Here is a 16,162-nt window from a genome sequence, read left to right as displayed (position 1 = left end):
GGCGAACCCTTCATGAAGAGAGTGGCTAATGTTTACCGGACTTGGCTGAGAAACTGCCAGCACGGTTGTCTTGCTTCCAGGAAGGACGTGCCTTGAAATGGCTTTGCATGCTTGGGAGGGCACCTGCTTGGGAGGACGACCCGATGCAAAGGACCAAAAGTGCCAAAAGGAAGCCGTCTTCCGACGGGGGTTGGAGCAGCGGGGTTTGTTCTGCGGCAGCAGAGAGCTTTTACCTCCAGTAGCTTCGGATATGAACTCATCTTGCCGTTTCCCAAAAAGCCGAATACCTGAGAAGGGCAACTCAGATTTTTACGAAGCAGCATCTGCATCCCATGCCTTCAGCCACATGGAGTGACCAAGTTACCTGAGGCAAAGGCCGTACATCGTGCAGACTCCAAAGCAGACAAACAGAAGAAGTCCCGGCCTCAGAGAGTTCACAACGAGATCCACCAAGTCCTCCCGAGAATCGTCGGACAGGATACCTTGGCGCAGCTGAGAAGCACAAAACGAGACAGCCTTGGATACCCAAGCAGAAGCGAAGGTGGGTAACAAGGACAAACCTGCCACTTCAAAGGCAAACTTCGCCAAATTCTCGATCTTCTTGTCCGCCAGATCCTTAAAGGATGCTGCATCCAGAGGAAGAGTAGTTGACTTGGACAGACGCGAAACCGGAGGTTCAACTGCCGGCGGCGCTGTCCACTTGGAAATCAGATCCTGAGGGAAGGGAAACTGAGCTTGGATCTTCTTGGTCCCTTGAAACTGTTTATCCGGATGCTTACGAGCTGCGTCTAGCAAGGTGTCAAATTCAGCATGAGAGCTGAATGCCTTGGAGGCACAACGAGAGCGGCAAAAATAAACTTCTGGATCAGGATACAAAGTTCTTGGGTCCTCTAGATTAAACGTGTCCTTGATGGCTGACACCAAACTGTCAGCCATATCAGACACGGCAGAGTGTACCTCTTGATCCGAGGTGGTGTCCGACACGTCATTCGCTAATTCCCCTGGAGAGTGGGAGCGTGCGGAGGTGGCCTTACACTGCGGCGTATTGAACCTGGAACGGTGAGTCATAGACCTGGGATGATCACCGGGGAAGTGGCCCCTAGAGCGGGGGCGCTGTCGGTGAGCTGGGGAAGTGGATTGAGATCTATGAAAAGTGTCTATCCCAATTGCGTGGCTCAGGGGAAGAGCCTGAAGAAAGCACTTTTGGGCGCTTAAGAGAGCGCTGGAAGTGGGGGTCAGGAGAACCTGAGCTGGACTCCCTGGGAGAAGAGCACAGGGAAGACCGCTCCAAGGCCGAAACCACTGTCCCGGAGACCCTAGCCAGATCGGAGATTGACTGGGAAAGGGCGGAAACCCACTCTGGAGGTGGGGGGGGGGGGGGGTCGCCGGATAACGCGCATTCCAGGGGGGCATCCTGAGAAGCAGGTACAGAAAGAATGGTGTGCGTGGTGGAGCAGGTGGATTCAGTGGAACCACCAGGCATTTTGGTCTTGCAGCCCACACAAGAGTAGTAGGTGACTAGGGCTGCAGCCGCCTGTCTGGGAGGAGGTTCGGGTCTGGGGTAGGAGCTAGTAAACAGGGAGTATACAAGGATGGAGCAATCTCACCCAGGTCCTTTGTCCTGCAGATGGAGCTGAGAAGAAGGCTGTAGCTGTCCTGAGACAGGAGCTGAAGAGGCAGGCAGCAGCTGAAGTCAGATGGTCCACAGAGCAGAGGATGGAAGGGGAGGTGTGAGCTGCACAGACCCAGGAAGTGACCTTTACACCAGGATGGACCCCACTGGAGGAGGAGAGGGAGGAGTACAGAAGATGACCCCCCAAAGCGTGTGCACCCAGCTGAAGCATCAGTGAACCCTGGTGCGCGCAAGAAGACTACAGGCCAGTAGCAGGAGGAGGGTGGGAGACCCACCAGCACGCCCAAATACAGGGAGGGGGTGGAGCTAAATGTAGAGGAAAGTACTCTCCCTGCATGCAGCCATACTCACCTAAGATGTCTTGAGCCAGCTATGGTCACCTGCATCATATCAAGCTGAGACAGCGGGACGAGCAGGGAAGATAGGGGGACCCGGACCCAAGGTGCAACCCCAAGTGCTGGCCATTGATGGAAAGGGGTTATCGGAGCATACTCTATGCCCTGTGCCCCTTAGCTGCATATGCTCCTGAACCACCACCTAAAAAACAGAAAAGAAAAGGGAAGAAGAACCTAATTAAAAGAGAAAAAAAAAAAGAAGAGATCACCAGAGCTGTATCTGCATCCTACTGACACTAAGCTAAAACTGATTAGCTCAGAGTAAGTAGGCAGGGTATATCCTGTCAGGAGGGGCCAACATATTTTTGTATGCCTAGTGTCTGCAAGATATACCCACGGTCTGTGTGTCCTCCAATGGAGCCAACCGAGAAAAATGGTACAGATGCCAGATGCTGGTCCCAACAGGCCAAACCAAACTTTTACCAGTGGTACTTTATCACATTTATTTATAAGGTACCCATCACAACATTGCAGAGGTAGGATATGTGTAAGTTGGCCGGGCATTCTTAGCCCGACATGACAGACTCAGGGGTCAAAATGGCAGAAATCCTTTGACTTTGCATGGGACTTCCGACATTTCGACACCAGACTGTGTCATGTTGGGCCAAATCTAGGACTACAACAATGCTCGGCCAGCGTACACATATCCTGCACACCTGATCTTCATGACAGGACAACAGAAATCTATATGCTGCAGTTGTATGGAGACATTTAGATGTAATGGATGCACATAACACACTGTTGGAGAAATGTATCATTACCTGCACCAGGGCAGAGTGGCAAAAAAGCTTCTTGCACACAAAGTAGGAGTTTGTGCAGTAATTGTTTTGCCATGCTGAACTGGAGCAGGAAATGACAATCTCCTACTATATGAATATAAGATACTGTAGCCACATGCAGCCACAGTTACTTACTGTACATGTGCTTCACAACAACACTTCATAAAACTAATACGCATGCTGCTTTGTTCTGATTGACAGAGCAGCCCTTCCTTGAGATGAGGTGCCACAAAGAAGTGGCCACTTTTAGAAGTAAAAATATATCTGGACAACTCCTTTAAATGTTTCAATATTTAAATTACAAAAAGTGGCCATGAAGATATCTCTGTGTAACATTTACCTTTAAGAGTGCTGCCACGGCTTCCTGGGTAGCGTTCCTAACATCCTCTCCATTTACTGTTAATATTTGATCACCCTGCATCAGCCTTCCATCGATTTCTGCTATACCACCTTTCACAATATCTGAGACAAATACACCTGTATCATTCCTGGGGAGAGGAAAAATACATTAGTTAAATATAGGCTTTATTTATATAATATGTATTGTACCTATTATAACATTTAATAATTATTCTTCATTAAGATAGTTTAGTATTTAAAAGATTACCGAAACAGTGAGTCATTGGTGGAGCTTCCTGATGTCACCATTGCTGTTTGATAACAGCGGCCCCCAGCAGAGAAGCAGCCACGACGTCAGGAAGCTCCACTCATGTTCTAAGTTGGCACTGGAACAGAAGATACGGAGGAAGACTGCAGAAGAACGGGAGCACGGAACAGAGACAGGTAAGTATGGTTATTTATCATCAGTGTCTGTGACAGGTGACACTGATGACAGATTTCCTTTAACCTGCAGATGCCATCTGATTAAAAAACATGGCACTGGCATACACTTATCTGAGCCTGAATGTTGTTTTAGTGCATGTAAAGCAAAGTAAAAAGTAGTCATGTTGTCATCATAGTATTCTTTACCTCTTCCCCACGATGCTTAACCCAAGACCTTTCCCTGGTTTCTTCTGAAGCTCCACAGTTACAATATCATACATATCTTCCTCCTTGTACTGTGCCTCGTCTCGGTATACAGTCAGGCGGACTTTTTGTGGTGTCTGTCTCAGTACATTTATGGCTTCATCATGTGTAGCATTTCTTAGATCCATACAATTGACCTAAAATTCAGCAGGAATAGGCAATGGGTAAAAATAAAAATAGGAAACTCATATGTTTTGCTATTCTTGCTCTGCTTACCTCTAAAATTTGGTCACCAGCCCACAACCTGCCATCTTTGGAAGCTGCTCCTTCTTCATACACTTCATGAATTATAATGGCACCCTGAAAAAGAAAAAAGAGTTTATTTCACAAACATAAATGAATTAATAAAAAAAGGAGTAGAACATTTAGATTTCAGTGGTCACGTACCATACTACAGGAGTTATCCAGAAATAGAAAGACAGAGCTGGTTTCTTTTAAAAACAGTACCACATCTGTCCTCAGGTTGTGCGTGGTATTGCAACTTGATTTCATTCCCTTAATGGAACTAAGCTGCAATATCACTTACAATCTGGATAACCCCTTTAACGAAATCACATAGAATGCATCAGGAAGTGTAAAACTCAAAATTATTATCTTGTATTCATTTCTTTCATTCATACTGATTGGCCGCAGCACTCATGTACTAGTAAAGAGTGACCTTGTTGGCAGCCTGTAAACAAAGACCACCCACTGGCCACCAGCAGGGGATTGAAGATTTAAACACAGTTTTTAAACTTCTACGACCACCCCTTTAATAACTATAAAAAAAAATTGTAAAGTTCAAAGTCACAATTAAAAAAGGGCACATTTCAGAAATAGAGGTACACTGCACAAGCACTGAACAGGGCTGTTTACTTGGGTCAGTGCCTTTATTGGTAAAAGGGTTCCATAGTAATGTGCTTCTTGGGTTCCACCATAAATTGGAGCTCATTTCTGAGTTCCCGTCTGCAAGCATTCAATTGCCATGCAGTGCAGTTCTGAAATTCATGGAGTGCTTGCTTATGAAAACCATGGGGACTTCCATAAGCTTGACTATCAATGTATTATGGTGCCCTCTATATTTGCAGTTTATGATTGTTTCTGTGCAAACAATGCCATATAGCTGATCACATCCTCCACATCAGAAAAAAAAAGCTCTGGTAAGTATCTACCACTGGAGGTACACTTTATAAATACAAGATTCTTCAAAAGTATGGTCAAACCTTTAGGTTGCTAATTCATAATAATAGATGTACTCACAAGCAATGTGTCTGCACCACCGACAATACTGAGTCCCAGACCCGTTCTCCCTTTAGATATTTCAATTGTTGTTTCACATCCGGGTATAATAGGACAAGTGGTTGGATCAGAAGGAAAAGTAGCTGGGGTTGATGACCGGCTAGAACCTGCAAATATCACAATGTGGATAAAACAGTCTTTTTAAGATAACATGTCTTCTTTTGCCTCTGTAGGCATTCTGGTAAACCTATACTCAGCACCAATAGTTTCCTTTTATTCTGCTGCTTCATGGTGCAGTAAGGTAATCTATATAAATTTGTCAAATATGTCAAAGATTCATATGTACCATAAAATCAGGCACATACCAGAACCCACTGATGCCAGAATAAAAGTTTGAAATAAATAAATAAAATTTGACTGCACTATGAAAATATGCAAATACAAAAAAAAAAGATAAAAACACCTTTGCTACTAAAGGGTACTACTAAATCAGAGTTATGAATGAGCATTGTATAAAAATGAAAACTGGAAGCTGATTCACCCCCACTAAACCCAATACACAGGGTTACAGGGTGAGTGAACCAGATTAAAACATGGTGTAACTTACCCAGATGGGTGGTCCCATGCCAGAGTTATAGCCCCCACTGCTAATGTGCTAGTTCCGTTCTTGCTTTCCAAGATTCCCTGCCTCCGTCCTCCTAGCTCAGATAAGCCCTCTCACCTCTTGAATAGGTATAAGTGTTCACTCTCACATCCCAATGAAGTAAGAGCACATGCCCACGTGACCATTCTACAAGAATGGTCGGGGGTAGTAAAGAGCGGCACCTGCACTCTGCTAAAATAGAGTGGTCACGTGGACCTAGACTCTCATGTCATAAGGAGGGGAGGGTGAAGAGGAGGGAATGGAGCCGGTGCTCTGCTAAATTAGCAGAGCGCTCACATGGTAATAGGTTCTCACGTTATTAGAATGTGAGGGTAAAGACGTACGCATATCCAAGAGGCGGGAAGGCTTATCCAAGCAAGTAGGCCGGAAGAAGGAAAATTTGAAAAGCTAGCTCCCGCCTTCATTGCACAAAGGATGACATTAGCACATTAGCAACAGAAGCTATAAATTTGGCACAGGATCATTTTTTTCAGGTTCACCCGCACTATAACCCTGTGTATTGGGTTTAGTGCGGGTGAACTGTCAGTTTCCCTATATAGTGTATACCTAGCTATTACACTTGCATGCTCATCACTGGCTTATGGGTATAGCAGGAAGAGGTTCAGAAACAGTTAGGGCCCTTTTAGTTGGGCTGGCACGTGCTGTAAAAAACAGCTGCTGAAATAGGAGAGAGGTAGCTGCTGGAGGGAGACAGAGGTACAAACACATAGAGCATTGCTTCTGGTCCTCAGGCAGTAGAGTCCTGCCTCAGCAAATCACTGGGTCAAGCTGGATGAGGCACCATCAGAACATCAGTTGTAGGAAATTGAGGTTAATACAGACTTGTTTTTTTTTTTTTATATTATGAGCAAATTTATTTACTTAGAAAGGATAATGCCTGGACTTCCCCTTTAAGAGACAGAAAACAGTGATTCTTACTATGGGCAGGTTCTGGCTCTGGAAGGCTTATATGTGGTGGACCCTGCTGGCTGCTTTTCTTCTCCGCACTGGAGGTAAATGTAGATAATAGAGGTAAAACATGGTTTTGCTGGGATTCTTTTTCATCAGAACTTATTGTCAACTTCACAGTGGTTTTTGATTTCTTAAGAAGACTAACCACCTACAAGAAAAAAAGATCCCACTCTTTAAAATGAACTGCCTAATATAATAATATATAATATAATAGACTGCATTATAAAAATGTTCTAGCATAATAAAAATTATTATTCAGCGTTACTGAAATCAGAAACTCACATTTCTATAGGCAGCGACATGTGATCAACACCCAATGAAATTACAGCAAGGTACTCCAATAGTTAGGCCTACAAGAATGTTTCTATGGGCAGAGTTACCTATACCCCTTTCCATCATCCACATGGTTTCTGCACCCTTGGCTGCACTTAAAGGGGTTTTCAGTATTAGAAAAAAAGAGCTGATTTTTTTTAAACAACAAAATAAAATAAAATAAATAAAAAAAATTAAAAACACCACAACGCCTGATCTCAGGTTGTGTTTGGTATTGCAGCTCTGTTGTATCAAAGTAAATGGAAGAAAGTTGTAATACCATTCACAACCGACCTGGGGATAGGTATGGTACTGGTTTTGTAAGAAACCAGCTTTGTTTTTTGGTTTCTGGATAACCTCTTTAATAGACATGCGTCTTTTTTCACTCATGATAGCAGTCCTGATCTGGCACATATTGATTTTAAAGTTCGTAGTAATTGTATAAACGCCAACCTACCTTTTCAATAGGGTCACCCACCACTGGTTCATCGTCTACTGCTAAGATGCGATCACCCACTTTTATTTGTCCATCCTATAAGGAAGGAATATTTGTTAAAGCATATTAGGAATTGGAGAGGTAAAATATTTTATATACAAATGTAACCCCAGTCACCTTTGCTGCTGCACCGTAGTCTGTTAAGCTTTTAATAACTACTCCATTAACAGTATCCTCTTCACTTATAGCAATGCCTAAGCCTCCTTGGTCCTGTAAGAGATATAGAAGGTGAAGAATATTGACTATACAATGCCTATGAGAACATTAAACTACTCAGGATTACCCATTCACAATATCTTGTATAAAGCAGCACCTTAGTACACTATTACTCTTAGTTTCATTCTAATGCCACAACGTGGACATTTAAGGAGGACTCAGGGCAGCAGTACATGAGGCTGTTCAAAGTTAGGATGTATTCACACTACGATTCTTTAATACGGTGACCGGATCCAGCTGGGGGATGTGAAAACCGGACGCTCCCATATCACAGCCGGCCCGCATCTCATTCATTTCAATGAGCCATCCGGAGTCAGATAGTGACTCCAGACGGCTCATTTTTGCCCCGTATCCAGTTTTGTGACCGGACCGAAAACCATGGTATACTAAGGTTTTCAGTCCAGTCACAAAACCAATACGGGCCAAAGATGAGCCGTCCGGAGTCACTATCTGACTCCGGTTGGACTAGTGAGTTTAACCCATTATGACTAATATTGTGTCATTTGTCTTTCACATATCCTTTCCCTATTTCCAAACCTTAGAATAGGGAGGGACAGCTAATTATAGGTAGGGTTATTTACACGCTGTTAGATTTAGGGATTGGGACCTGTATCCTTCCCTGTATTTCCTCTGTAATCTAACTGATCTGATATTCTATGTACACTGTTTTTAACAATACTTCAGTAAAAGTTATGTTTTACTATATTTGTTGGCCAAATGGTGTTTTTCCATGTTGTGTTACCGATATATCCATCTCCAAGAGCATTAATTATCTCCAGGGCATACCTATACCTTATTTAACGTAAAACCTTGTTTCTCTGCTGCCGATGTTTTCAGGAATAAACATATTTTGACACACATGCATTTCACAGTTGAACACTTTTGGTCAAATCTTATAGACATTTCTGTAACAGCTCTCCAACCGTAAAGCTCTTTACGTCCCATAGGAGGGATGTGCTATGTAAGTGCGAGAGCAATTATTCCCAATGAATTTCTGTTAGTGCTGTAAAGAGAAAAGTACTGATACCCTATTGCTTTTCATATTTACACAGTGAAGATGAAATAAAAATTATGGTTTTCTTAACATAAAGGAAAAAGGTTATTACCTTTGGCAAATTCACATGGATGACGTTTTTAAAGGAGCTTAAATTCAATGGAGGCTCCACACTTTCATCAGCCTGAAGAGAAAATATTCTTTATACATAGGTTGAACAACACAATAAATGGTTGTAAAAAGTGTTAAAATTGGTGCAATAACATACATTCTATCTACAAATTAAAGGAGTTAAAAGGGGTATTCCGGCTTTATACATCTTATCCCCTATCCAAAAGTTAGGGACTAAGATGTATGATCACCAGGGTCCTGCCGCTGGGGACCCCCGCGATCTCGGTGCAGCCCCCGGCATTCTGTGCCGGGCGCTGCCTACGAGACAGGGACGTGAAGTCACGACCACACCCCGAGTGTCGTCACACCACGCCCCCTCCATTCATGTCTATGGGAGGGGGCGTGGCAGCCGTTACGCACCCTCCCATAAACATGAATGGAGGGGGCGTGGTGTGGCATGACTACATTAGGGGTTTGGTTGTGATTACACGTCCCTGTCTTGTAGGCAGCGCCTGGTACAGAATGCCGGGGGCTGCACCGAGATTGCGGCAGGACCCTGGTGATCATACATTTTATCCCCTATCCTTTGGATAGGGGAAAAGATGTATAAAGCCGGAATGACCTTTTAATACAGTCATAGCAGAACTTATAGCTTATTTAAACGGCATGCAGTCACTTTCTACAATTATGATTTCTCCTTAAGGAAATGTTCACACATGCAAATTTGCTGTTCATTGGTGGCAGATTTGCTGTAGATTTTGACTATTGAAGATATCTCGGGAAACTTGCAATTCCATCAGAAATCTGCACATGTGAACATACCCCAACAAAGAAACACTGGCAGTTTTATATATATTTTTATATATTTTTTTTATTATATATATATAAAAGGAATAACTATCTGGAACTTCAGTTATGGAACTATATTTCAACAAATGGTGTAAATCCTAGGCGCAGGGGGTTTGGGCCTGATTTATGCCCCCAACCCTTATATTTACACACCCCACCCAGCCTTATATTAATACACCCCATAGCTTAGTATTCACACCCTTTCTTGAAGCAACAAAATAAAAACAGAGTTAGAATCAGGGACCAGAGGCTAAAAAAATATATTAAAAAAACAAGCTTGGTCTTAGATTTATTAAACTGTGCGAGACACAGACATTCTTGTTTTACCCTAAACAACAAATCACAGCCCAGCTTTCCTATCTTAATACACTCTAGTAAAACAAAAGTTGACCTAGGAATTGATTGTTATGGAAAAAACAGACAGTTTTGGTTTCAGGCAGATAAATCTGGGCCCTATTTTTTATACTGACCACATGACATGTGCAGACATGTGAAAACAGTAATAAGTATAACAAAAATTATTTTTAAAAAATCCTTACAGGGTTGTAGTGCAAGCTAACTGGATTACAATAAAATACCACTTACCTGGATCAGCAGTCTGGTTTCAGAGATATAGGGTGTATTAGCCAGCGTTGCAAATTTGGAAATGGCTTTTCACAACCGATGTATACCCAACTTCCCTGCCTTCATCCCCTCTACACAGATACGCTAGCCCAACTTATAAATATTCATGGGACCCTTTGTCCATGTGAGTGAGAGGTAGACCGGCATCTAGGTGCAGAGGGGATGGAGACAGGGAAGTTTGGTATGCCGAGTCCCACCTCCAATGCTCAAAGCTGCCCATTTCCAGATAAGCAATGCCGGCTAATACACCCTATATCTCCAGAAATGAAGATCCGGGTAAGTGATACCTCACTTACGGTTCACCCCTGCTATAACCCGGCGTATTGGGTTTAGTGCGGGTGAACCCGCTGTCAGTTTCCCTTTAAACAGTAGTTTTTAAGTGCAAACACTGTAACACACGAGGACTGTACATATTCTTCCACATGATACTTTTTTTTATTTCTTGTTGTATAGGGTAAATCTACACTAATATTTCTGTCGCCAATTAAATACAGAAATTACTTATTTTTTTTAAAGGTGATCCCCACACAATATAACACTTTTGTATTCAACTTAAAACTGCACTGTTCATCCTGAATGTAGACAGTTGTAAATATTCACAATATGAAAGATCTGGCAGTACAGCTCTGGCCATTAATCACTAAAGCCAAGAGCGAACAGCTCAGCATGGGTGCCCGCTGCACTCCTCCTACACAACACATCGTGCATGTCGCCAGCCAGCTTTCCTGGGCTACATTAAAAGTTCTGTCCACATGTCTCCCTGCTAGAGAAACAGACACTATTATGTAAATGTGTCAGTGTGATGTCTACCTCTTGACTTGGAAAGGCAGAAGAGTTGGAAGGGCACAGCTCAGTCGTTTTCACAGGGCACACCGCCATTTGGCTTACAGCGTCTTTATTCCTTTTAGAAAAACACATGAAGTCAGAATTCAGGAATGCTTTTCCTAACCAGCTTGTAAAACGTTGACATATATGTAAATGTTAACATAATTTATATGCTCACATGGGCACCTGTCCTAAAAATGGGAAAAGAGTTTTCTTGTCTTTATTTCTCTGGAAAGGAACCCATCAAACACCAACTACAGCAGAAACCTCTATAAATCCGGCTGCTTTATTGCCAAGGCATGTGTGTGTCACAGGAATTCTTTAAACAAACATCAGTTAATCAACACGCCTACAGGAATAGCGCAGTACCAAATGGCTGAGCAGATGACTGGCATGTCACACAGAACAGCGCTTCAGCACACAGAAAAACACTCATGGCTTAGGCATTACTATAGAAAGTTTATACTGTGTAAAAAAACATACTGATTTGATAACGTGAAGTCTGATCACTGAATCGGTTTCTTTAAAAAAAAATGCTCAGATAAAAGCTTTTGGGACCCCTCATGGACCCAAAGGTTTAATGGTAGGTATATCAAAACTCTAATACAACTGTTTTGATATACCTACTATTAAAACTTCTTCTTATTCAATTGACGGATGTGTTTCCAATGTAGCTATTGAGACTGGCCATCTCTCTCTGTACCGATCTGTTATTGCTATGAATATGCACCAGTACGATATTTTACCAACACAACCATTTATCAAAACTTATCCCTGGATTTATTGCAATTTTCAATAATCAAAGTTTTTGGGTTCCATATAGGAAAAAACCTAAGAAGTCACTCATATGCACTTAGTCAGACTATGGTTCTTGAAGAAGATTAGGCAAGGGGTACAAGTTCACACACCTTGTCTGTACAGATAGAATATTGCATCTGTAGAGAGAGAGATGCGCTACATGGGTGATGTTATTCGAGATTGAACTAAATTGTTTTTATGTTCTACCATGTTTCTGAAATCCATAAAAAGAGAATATCAGAGGAGACTGAGAAATGTGACCTGTGTAGATTGTGAAATAGCATTGAAAGTAAGATCTGCCGCCTTTCTTTTCTTTTCCTCTCAGGCTGCATTTACCTCACATTTGTGTTCTTCATGTCATGGATACATTGGCAAAATGTCAAAATGGAATACCCATGCCTCTGTGCACAGACTGTTTTGTCCAGGACTCAAAAAAATCAATCCATTCTTTTTAGTCTAAGGCAAAACAGCTATATGCTTGGAAAATGGCCCAAACTAAGTCAATATTTGACTACATCTGGGCCACTAAAGTCAATGGGGCCTGTGCCTCTATGCTTCTATGTTGACATACCATACTGATATTTTGCGTATCCGTGCCACAGAGAGGGAGTAATGTGAATGTGGCATTACATCTCTTTATTTTAAGCGTAAACATGATAACATTAACAAGGACATTTGAGAAATATATTGGCATAATTAACATTGGCGTAATCCGCCTGCATTTTTGCATCTGCAGTAATCAAGTTTTTGGTTTGGCGCAGTCTTCCCTACATGTTTTTAGGCAAGAAAGGAAAAAGCCTGAAGGAAAAACAGAAATGTACAAATCTCCTCTTATTTTGCACTCTTTAAATGCACACAGCCTTTGAGTGGCACGTAACCAAATAATGAAGACTAATCTGGAAATGAAGCTCCACATCTTTAATTAGCTTTTGATGGATTCTAAAGATATCTATCAGCTTCGCTGCGTTCTTTTCACTAAACTCCTCTCTATATTATTAAAGAAGAACAGGCCGTCCTTGGGTCACGCGCATTGTAATTTTAATTGAAAATAGGAAACAATTGATAAGGAAGATATGTACTGTACCAGATTTATCAAGTATTGTCAAACCAACAGTATATTAGAATGTCATCAAGCTGCAACTGTGAGATGCCAATTCATTCCTGGCAGACATTATACACTCACTATATTTGCCAAAAGCCAGCTTGTAACCTTAAAAAAAAAATAGTACTCCCTAAAACTGAATATTAAATGTAAGGTAAAACAGATGTAAATAAAAATATATGCATAACAAATATGTATGCTTGCTATGTCTGTGCATATATCTATCTATCTATCTATATATATGGCTCTATTTCAGCTTGTATTATTTTTACCTGATAAAAATTATTTTGACTTTAGATGGTGCACATTTGATGATTGAGGAGGCATTCTGATGACTTCTTCCATATAATATTTGTCCATTAATCTATGGAGAGAAAGAAAAAATATTTCAGGATTTAGGCAAAGACTTCCCTGATATTCTGCAACCAACAAGCAACCATGTGTATGGGTGTTTTTATTACCAATTCACAGAAAAATATCTATAGATTAGCTCCATGACATTGAATAGAAGGGGCTAATGCACAGCAAATATGTTTAGCATGTACATGGCCTGGCTTCACTTAGGAACTTCCATTACTAATATTTGGGTTCTTTTAATACTACTACTACTACTACTAAAGGGAACCTGTCATCACTTTTATGCTGCATAGAACCACGAGTCTCCAGCAGCTTCCCCACCAGACTTGATTGACTGGGTATAGGAAGAGATTTATTAGTTAAGTCTAACAGGGAAAGCAGGAACACCCAGATGTTCAGGCAGCATGGAAGTGATGACAGTTTCCCTTTCATGCATATGATCTGCAATGCATTATGATATCAGAGCATACAGAGATACAGTATAGTCCCATGCACCTCAATATGCTACTTTTTGGCCTCCTACATATTTCTATGTACAGCGATATTTAAGAAGCTATTGTGAAGGGGGAATAGACTGAATATGTCTCTATTAAAAAATATATGGATGTATGGATGTACAGTAAGGTGTACTTTTTTTTTTACCAAGTACCAAATAAAGTCACAATACCACCACGTGTAAATGACCTTTGTCCTTTATACATATAGATAATTTGGTATTTCTGTGGAATTATACTACCATCAAACCTATTTATTACTGATAAAAGGTTCATTAAGATACCTTTGCTTCAGCTCCGTGAAATATCAGAACTTTTCATTCAAAAGGAATCTTTATCTTCATCGGCTGCTAATTCAGAATCTTAATTTCTTACTACAATGGATGTATTCACAGGCGGCTTATTGACATATACTTGCCTCTAATAACTCATCGGCAATCTGCAACCGGCCATCTTTGCCAGCTGCTCCATTTGGATCAATCCCCACGATGAAGACGCTCATTCGTGATCGGTCTTTGTTTCCAGCAAGGCTCAGGCCCAATCCAGTCTTCCCTTTCTCCAACTCTATCATATGCAACTCTCCTGGCAGGTTTCCATAGCGCTGTGATATCTTTCCTAAATGGGAGGAAGAAGCTCTAATTAACAAGTCCATCATACTAGGAACAGACACAAGTAATTAGCTCTTTGCTTCAAAACTGGGAGAAAAATGTGCAGAGGTCCCCTAGCAACCACAACACATTATTACCACCAGTTCACCATCCAGAGAGGTTCCAAACTGCTATCTTTAGATAACCCAGTTATATCGGTGATTTGTGAGCTTATGTAGGATTCACCCAGTAAGAAAGCTAGAAACCATACCACACTGCAAACTAACAGCTAAGTAAAACTTTGGTGTTGAGAAGGGAACACGTGAATTAAAAGAAAAATGCTCCGAATCCCCTATACGCAATCTTCATACTCACCGCCAACTGTTAACCTTTAGGAGAAACAGGTTACCCTAATGGAAAATACAGAGTGATGGAGAATAGAAACCTTTAGAATGCTTGCTCGGGTAGTATCTGATAGCTTAACACAAATAAACTAAGGTATACAGAAGCTTGTCCCCTGGAAACATTCAGAAATCAAAACTAAGAACTCCCCAAAAATATTCAATCAAATAATAATAAAAATTAAGATAAAATATATATATATATATATATATATATATATATATATATTAGAAACATGGAGATTCAGCACAGGATGGCCTCTAGTGCGGTGCAGAGTATCCCCCAGTGTGCCATACTGGATCCAAACACAACTCTCCCCTCAAGGAAACAGCACCAATCGCGAGGTCCAGGTAGTGTGCAGGCTAAAAAGTATTTTTATTGCATCACAGCATAAAGTGCAACGTTTCGGCTAACAAACCAAGAAAGGCTAACATGCTTGGAAAAGGCTTGTTAGCCGAAACGTCGCACTTTATGCTCTAATGCAATAAAAATACTTTTTAGCCTGCACACTACCTGGACCTCGTGATTGGTGCTGTGTCCTTGAGGGAAAAGTTGTGTGTATATATATATACACGGTGACTCTGTGTGAAGTTTTCATTTCATAAAAATCCACAGTAGTTAGTCTTGTGAATGAAGGCAACTTACGCCAACTGTAGCCAAATTCGTCCTCTTTTTCTGGATCTCCACTGAACGTAGTAGTGTCTAGCAGAGCACTGTCAGAACTCATTGAGGTCACAGGTGCAGCAACTAGATTGGAAAAGGTTATCTTTTCGGAGTCCGAATCGGAATTACTAGAAGCCTAAAAGGGAAGGTGAATTATTAGGCAATGTGTCAAAGTAATGGAAATATGGATAACAGTGAAAGTCCTTTAGCCCGGCAGTCAATGATCCTGAAAGTCTGGTAATGTGGCCCAATCTGCACTATGATACGGAATGTCACATCCAGTTAAATGCAAGACTTAGCAGAGGACAAGAAAACTTTAGATTTTGAGCTAACATTTTATTTTGAGATTTCTGTCTCACAGATCTTTATTCTTACAAGAATACTCTTCCATAATTTTCCAAACATCCACCAGGTCCCATCAGAATTGGATTAAAGGAATTTTACTGTATATACACGTACCATACATATGCACAACACCACACAGATTAATGAATTATTTATTCTACTATGATTTCATCTTAGTCTGTAGACGTTATTGTTTAGCAAGACACTCTTTAAACATGTTGCCACCCCCCCCCCCCCCTCCAAGGGCAACCAATGACTTGTGGGTAATGAGATTTGCACGACATTCAAAATCCTGACAGATCAGAAGCTGATCCTAAACAT

General features: G+C 41.4%; 1 protein-coding gene across 7 annotated transcripts in view; it reads right to left on the bottom strand.

Annotated features, from left to right (window-relative positions):
* The window catches only part of MPDZ (multiple PDZ domain crumbs cell polarity complex component), a 151,274-nt gene that overhangs the window by 32,603 nt on the left and 102,509 nt on the right, over positions 1 to 16,162 (bottom strand). For all 7 annotated transcript variants that reach the window (XM_056521362.1, XM_056521352.1, XM_056521381.1 and 4 more), the window contains 12 exons: positions 15,479 to 15,632; positions 14,263 to 14,459; positions 13,266 to 13,357; positions 11,079 to 11,169; positions 8,797 to 8,868; positions 7,592 to 7,684; positions 7,436 to 7,510; positions 6,634 to 6,814; positions 5,073 to 5,218; positions 4,050 to 4,133; positions 3,777 to 3,970; positions 3,148 to 3,295 (listed from right to left, as the gene is read on the bottom strand). In XM_056521362.1, the coding sequence (XP_056377337.1) occupies positions 3,148 to 3,295; positions 3,777 to 3,970; positions 4,050 to 4,133; positions 5,073 to 5,218; positions 6,634 to 6,814; positions 7,436 to 7,510; positions 7,592 to 7,684; positions 8,797 to 8,868; positions 11,079 to 11,169; positions 13,266 to 13,357; positions 14,263 to 14,459; positions 15,479 to 15,632 (1,527 nt within the window). The remainder of the gene's footprint in view (positions 1 to 3,147; positions 3,296 to 3,776; positions 3,971 to 4,049; positions 4,134 to 5,072; positions 5,219 to 6,633; positions 6,815 to 7,435; positions 7,511 to 7,591; positions 7,685 to 8,796; positions 8,869 to 11,078; positions 11,170 to 13,265; positions 13,358 to 14,262; positions 14,460 to 15,478; positions 15,633 to 16,162) is intronic.

The sequence above is a fragment of the Hyla sarda genome, chromosome 1 (genome assembly GCF_029499605.1).
Source record: "Hyla sarda isolate aHylSar1 chromosome 1, aHylSar1.hap1, whole genome shotgun sequence".
Lineage (NCBI taxonomy): Eukaryota > Metazoa > Chordata > Amphibia > Anura > Hylidae > Hyla > Hyla sarda.
Note: the sequence above shows the minus strand (reverse complement) of the source record. Positions and strands in the feature narration are given on the sequence as shown.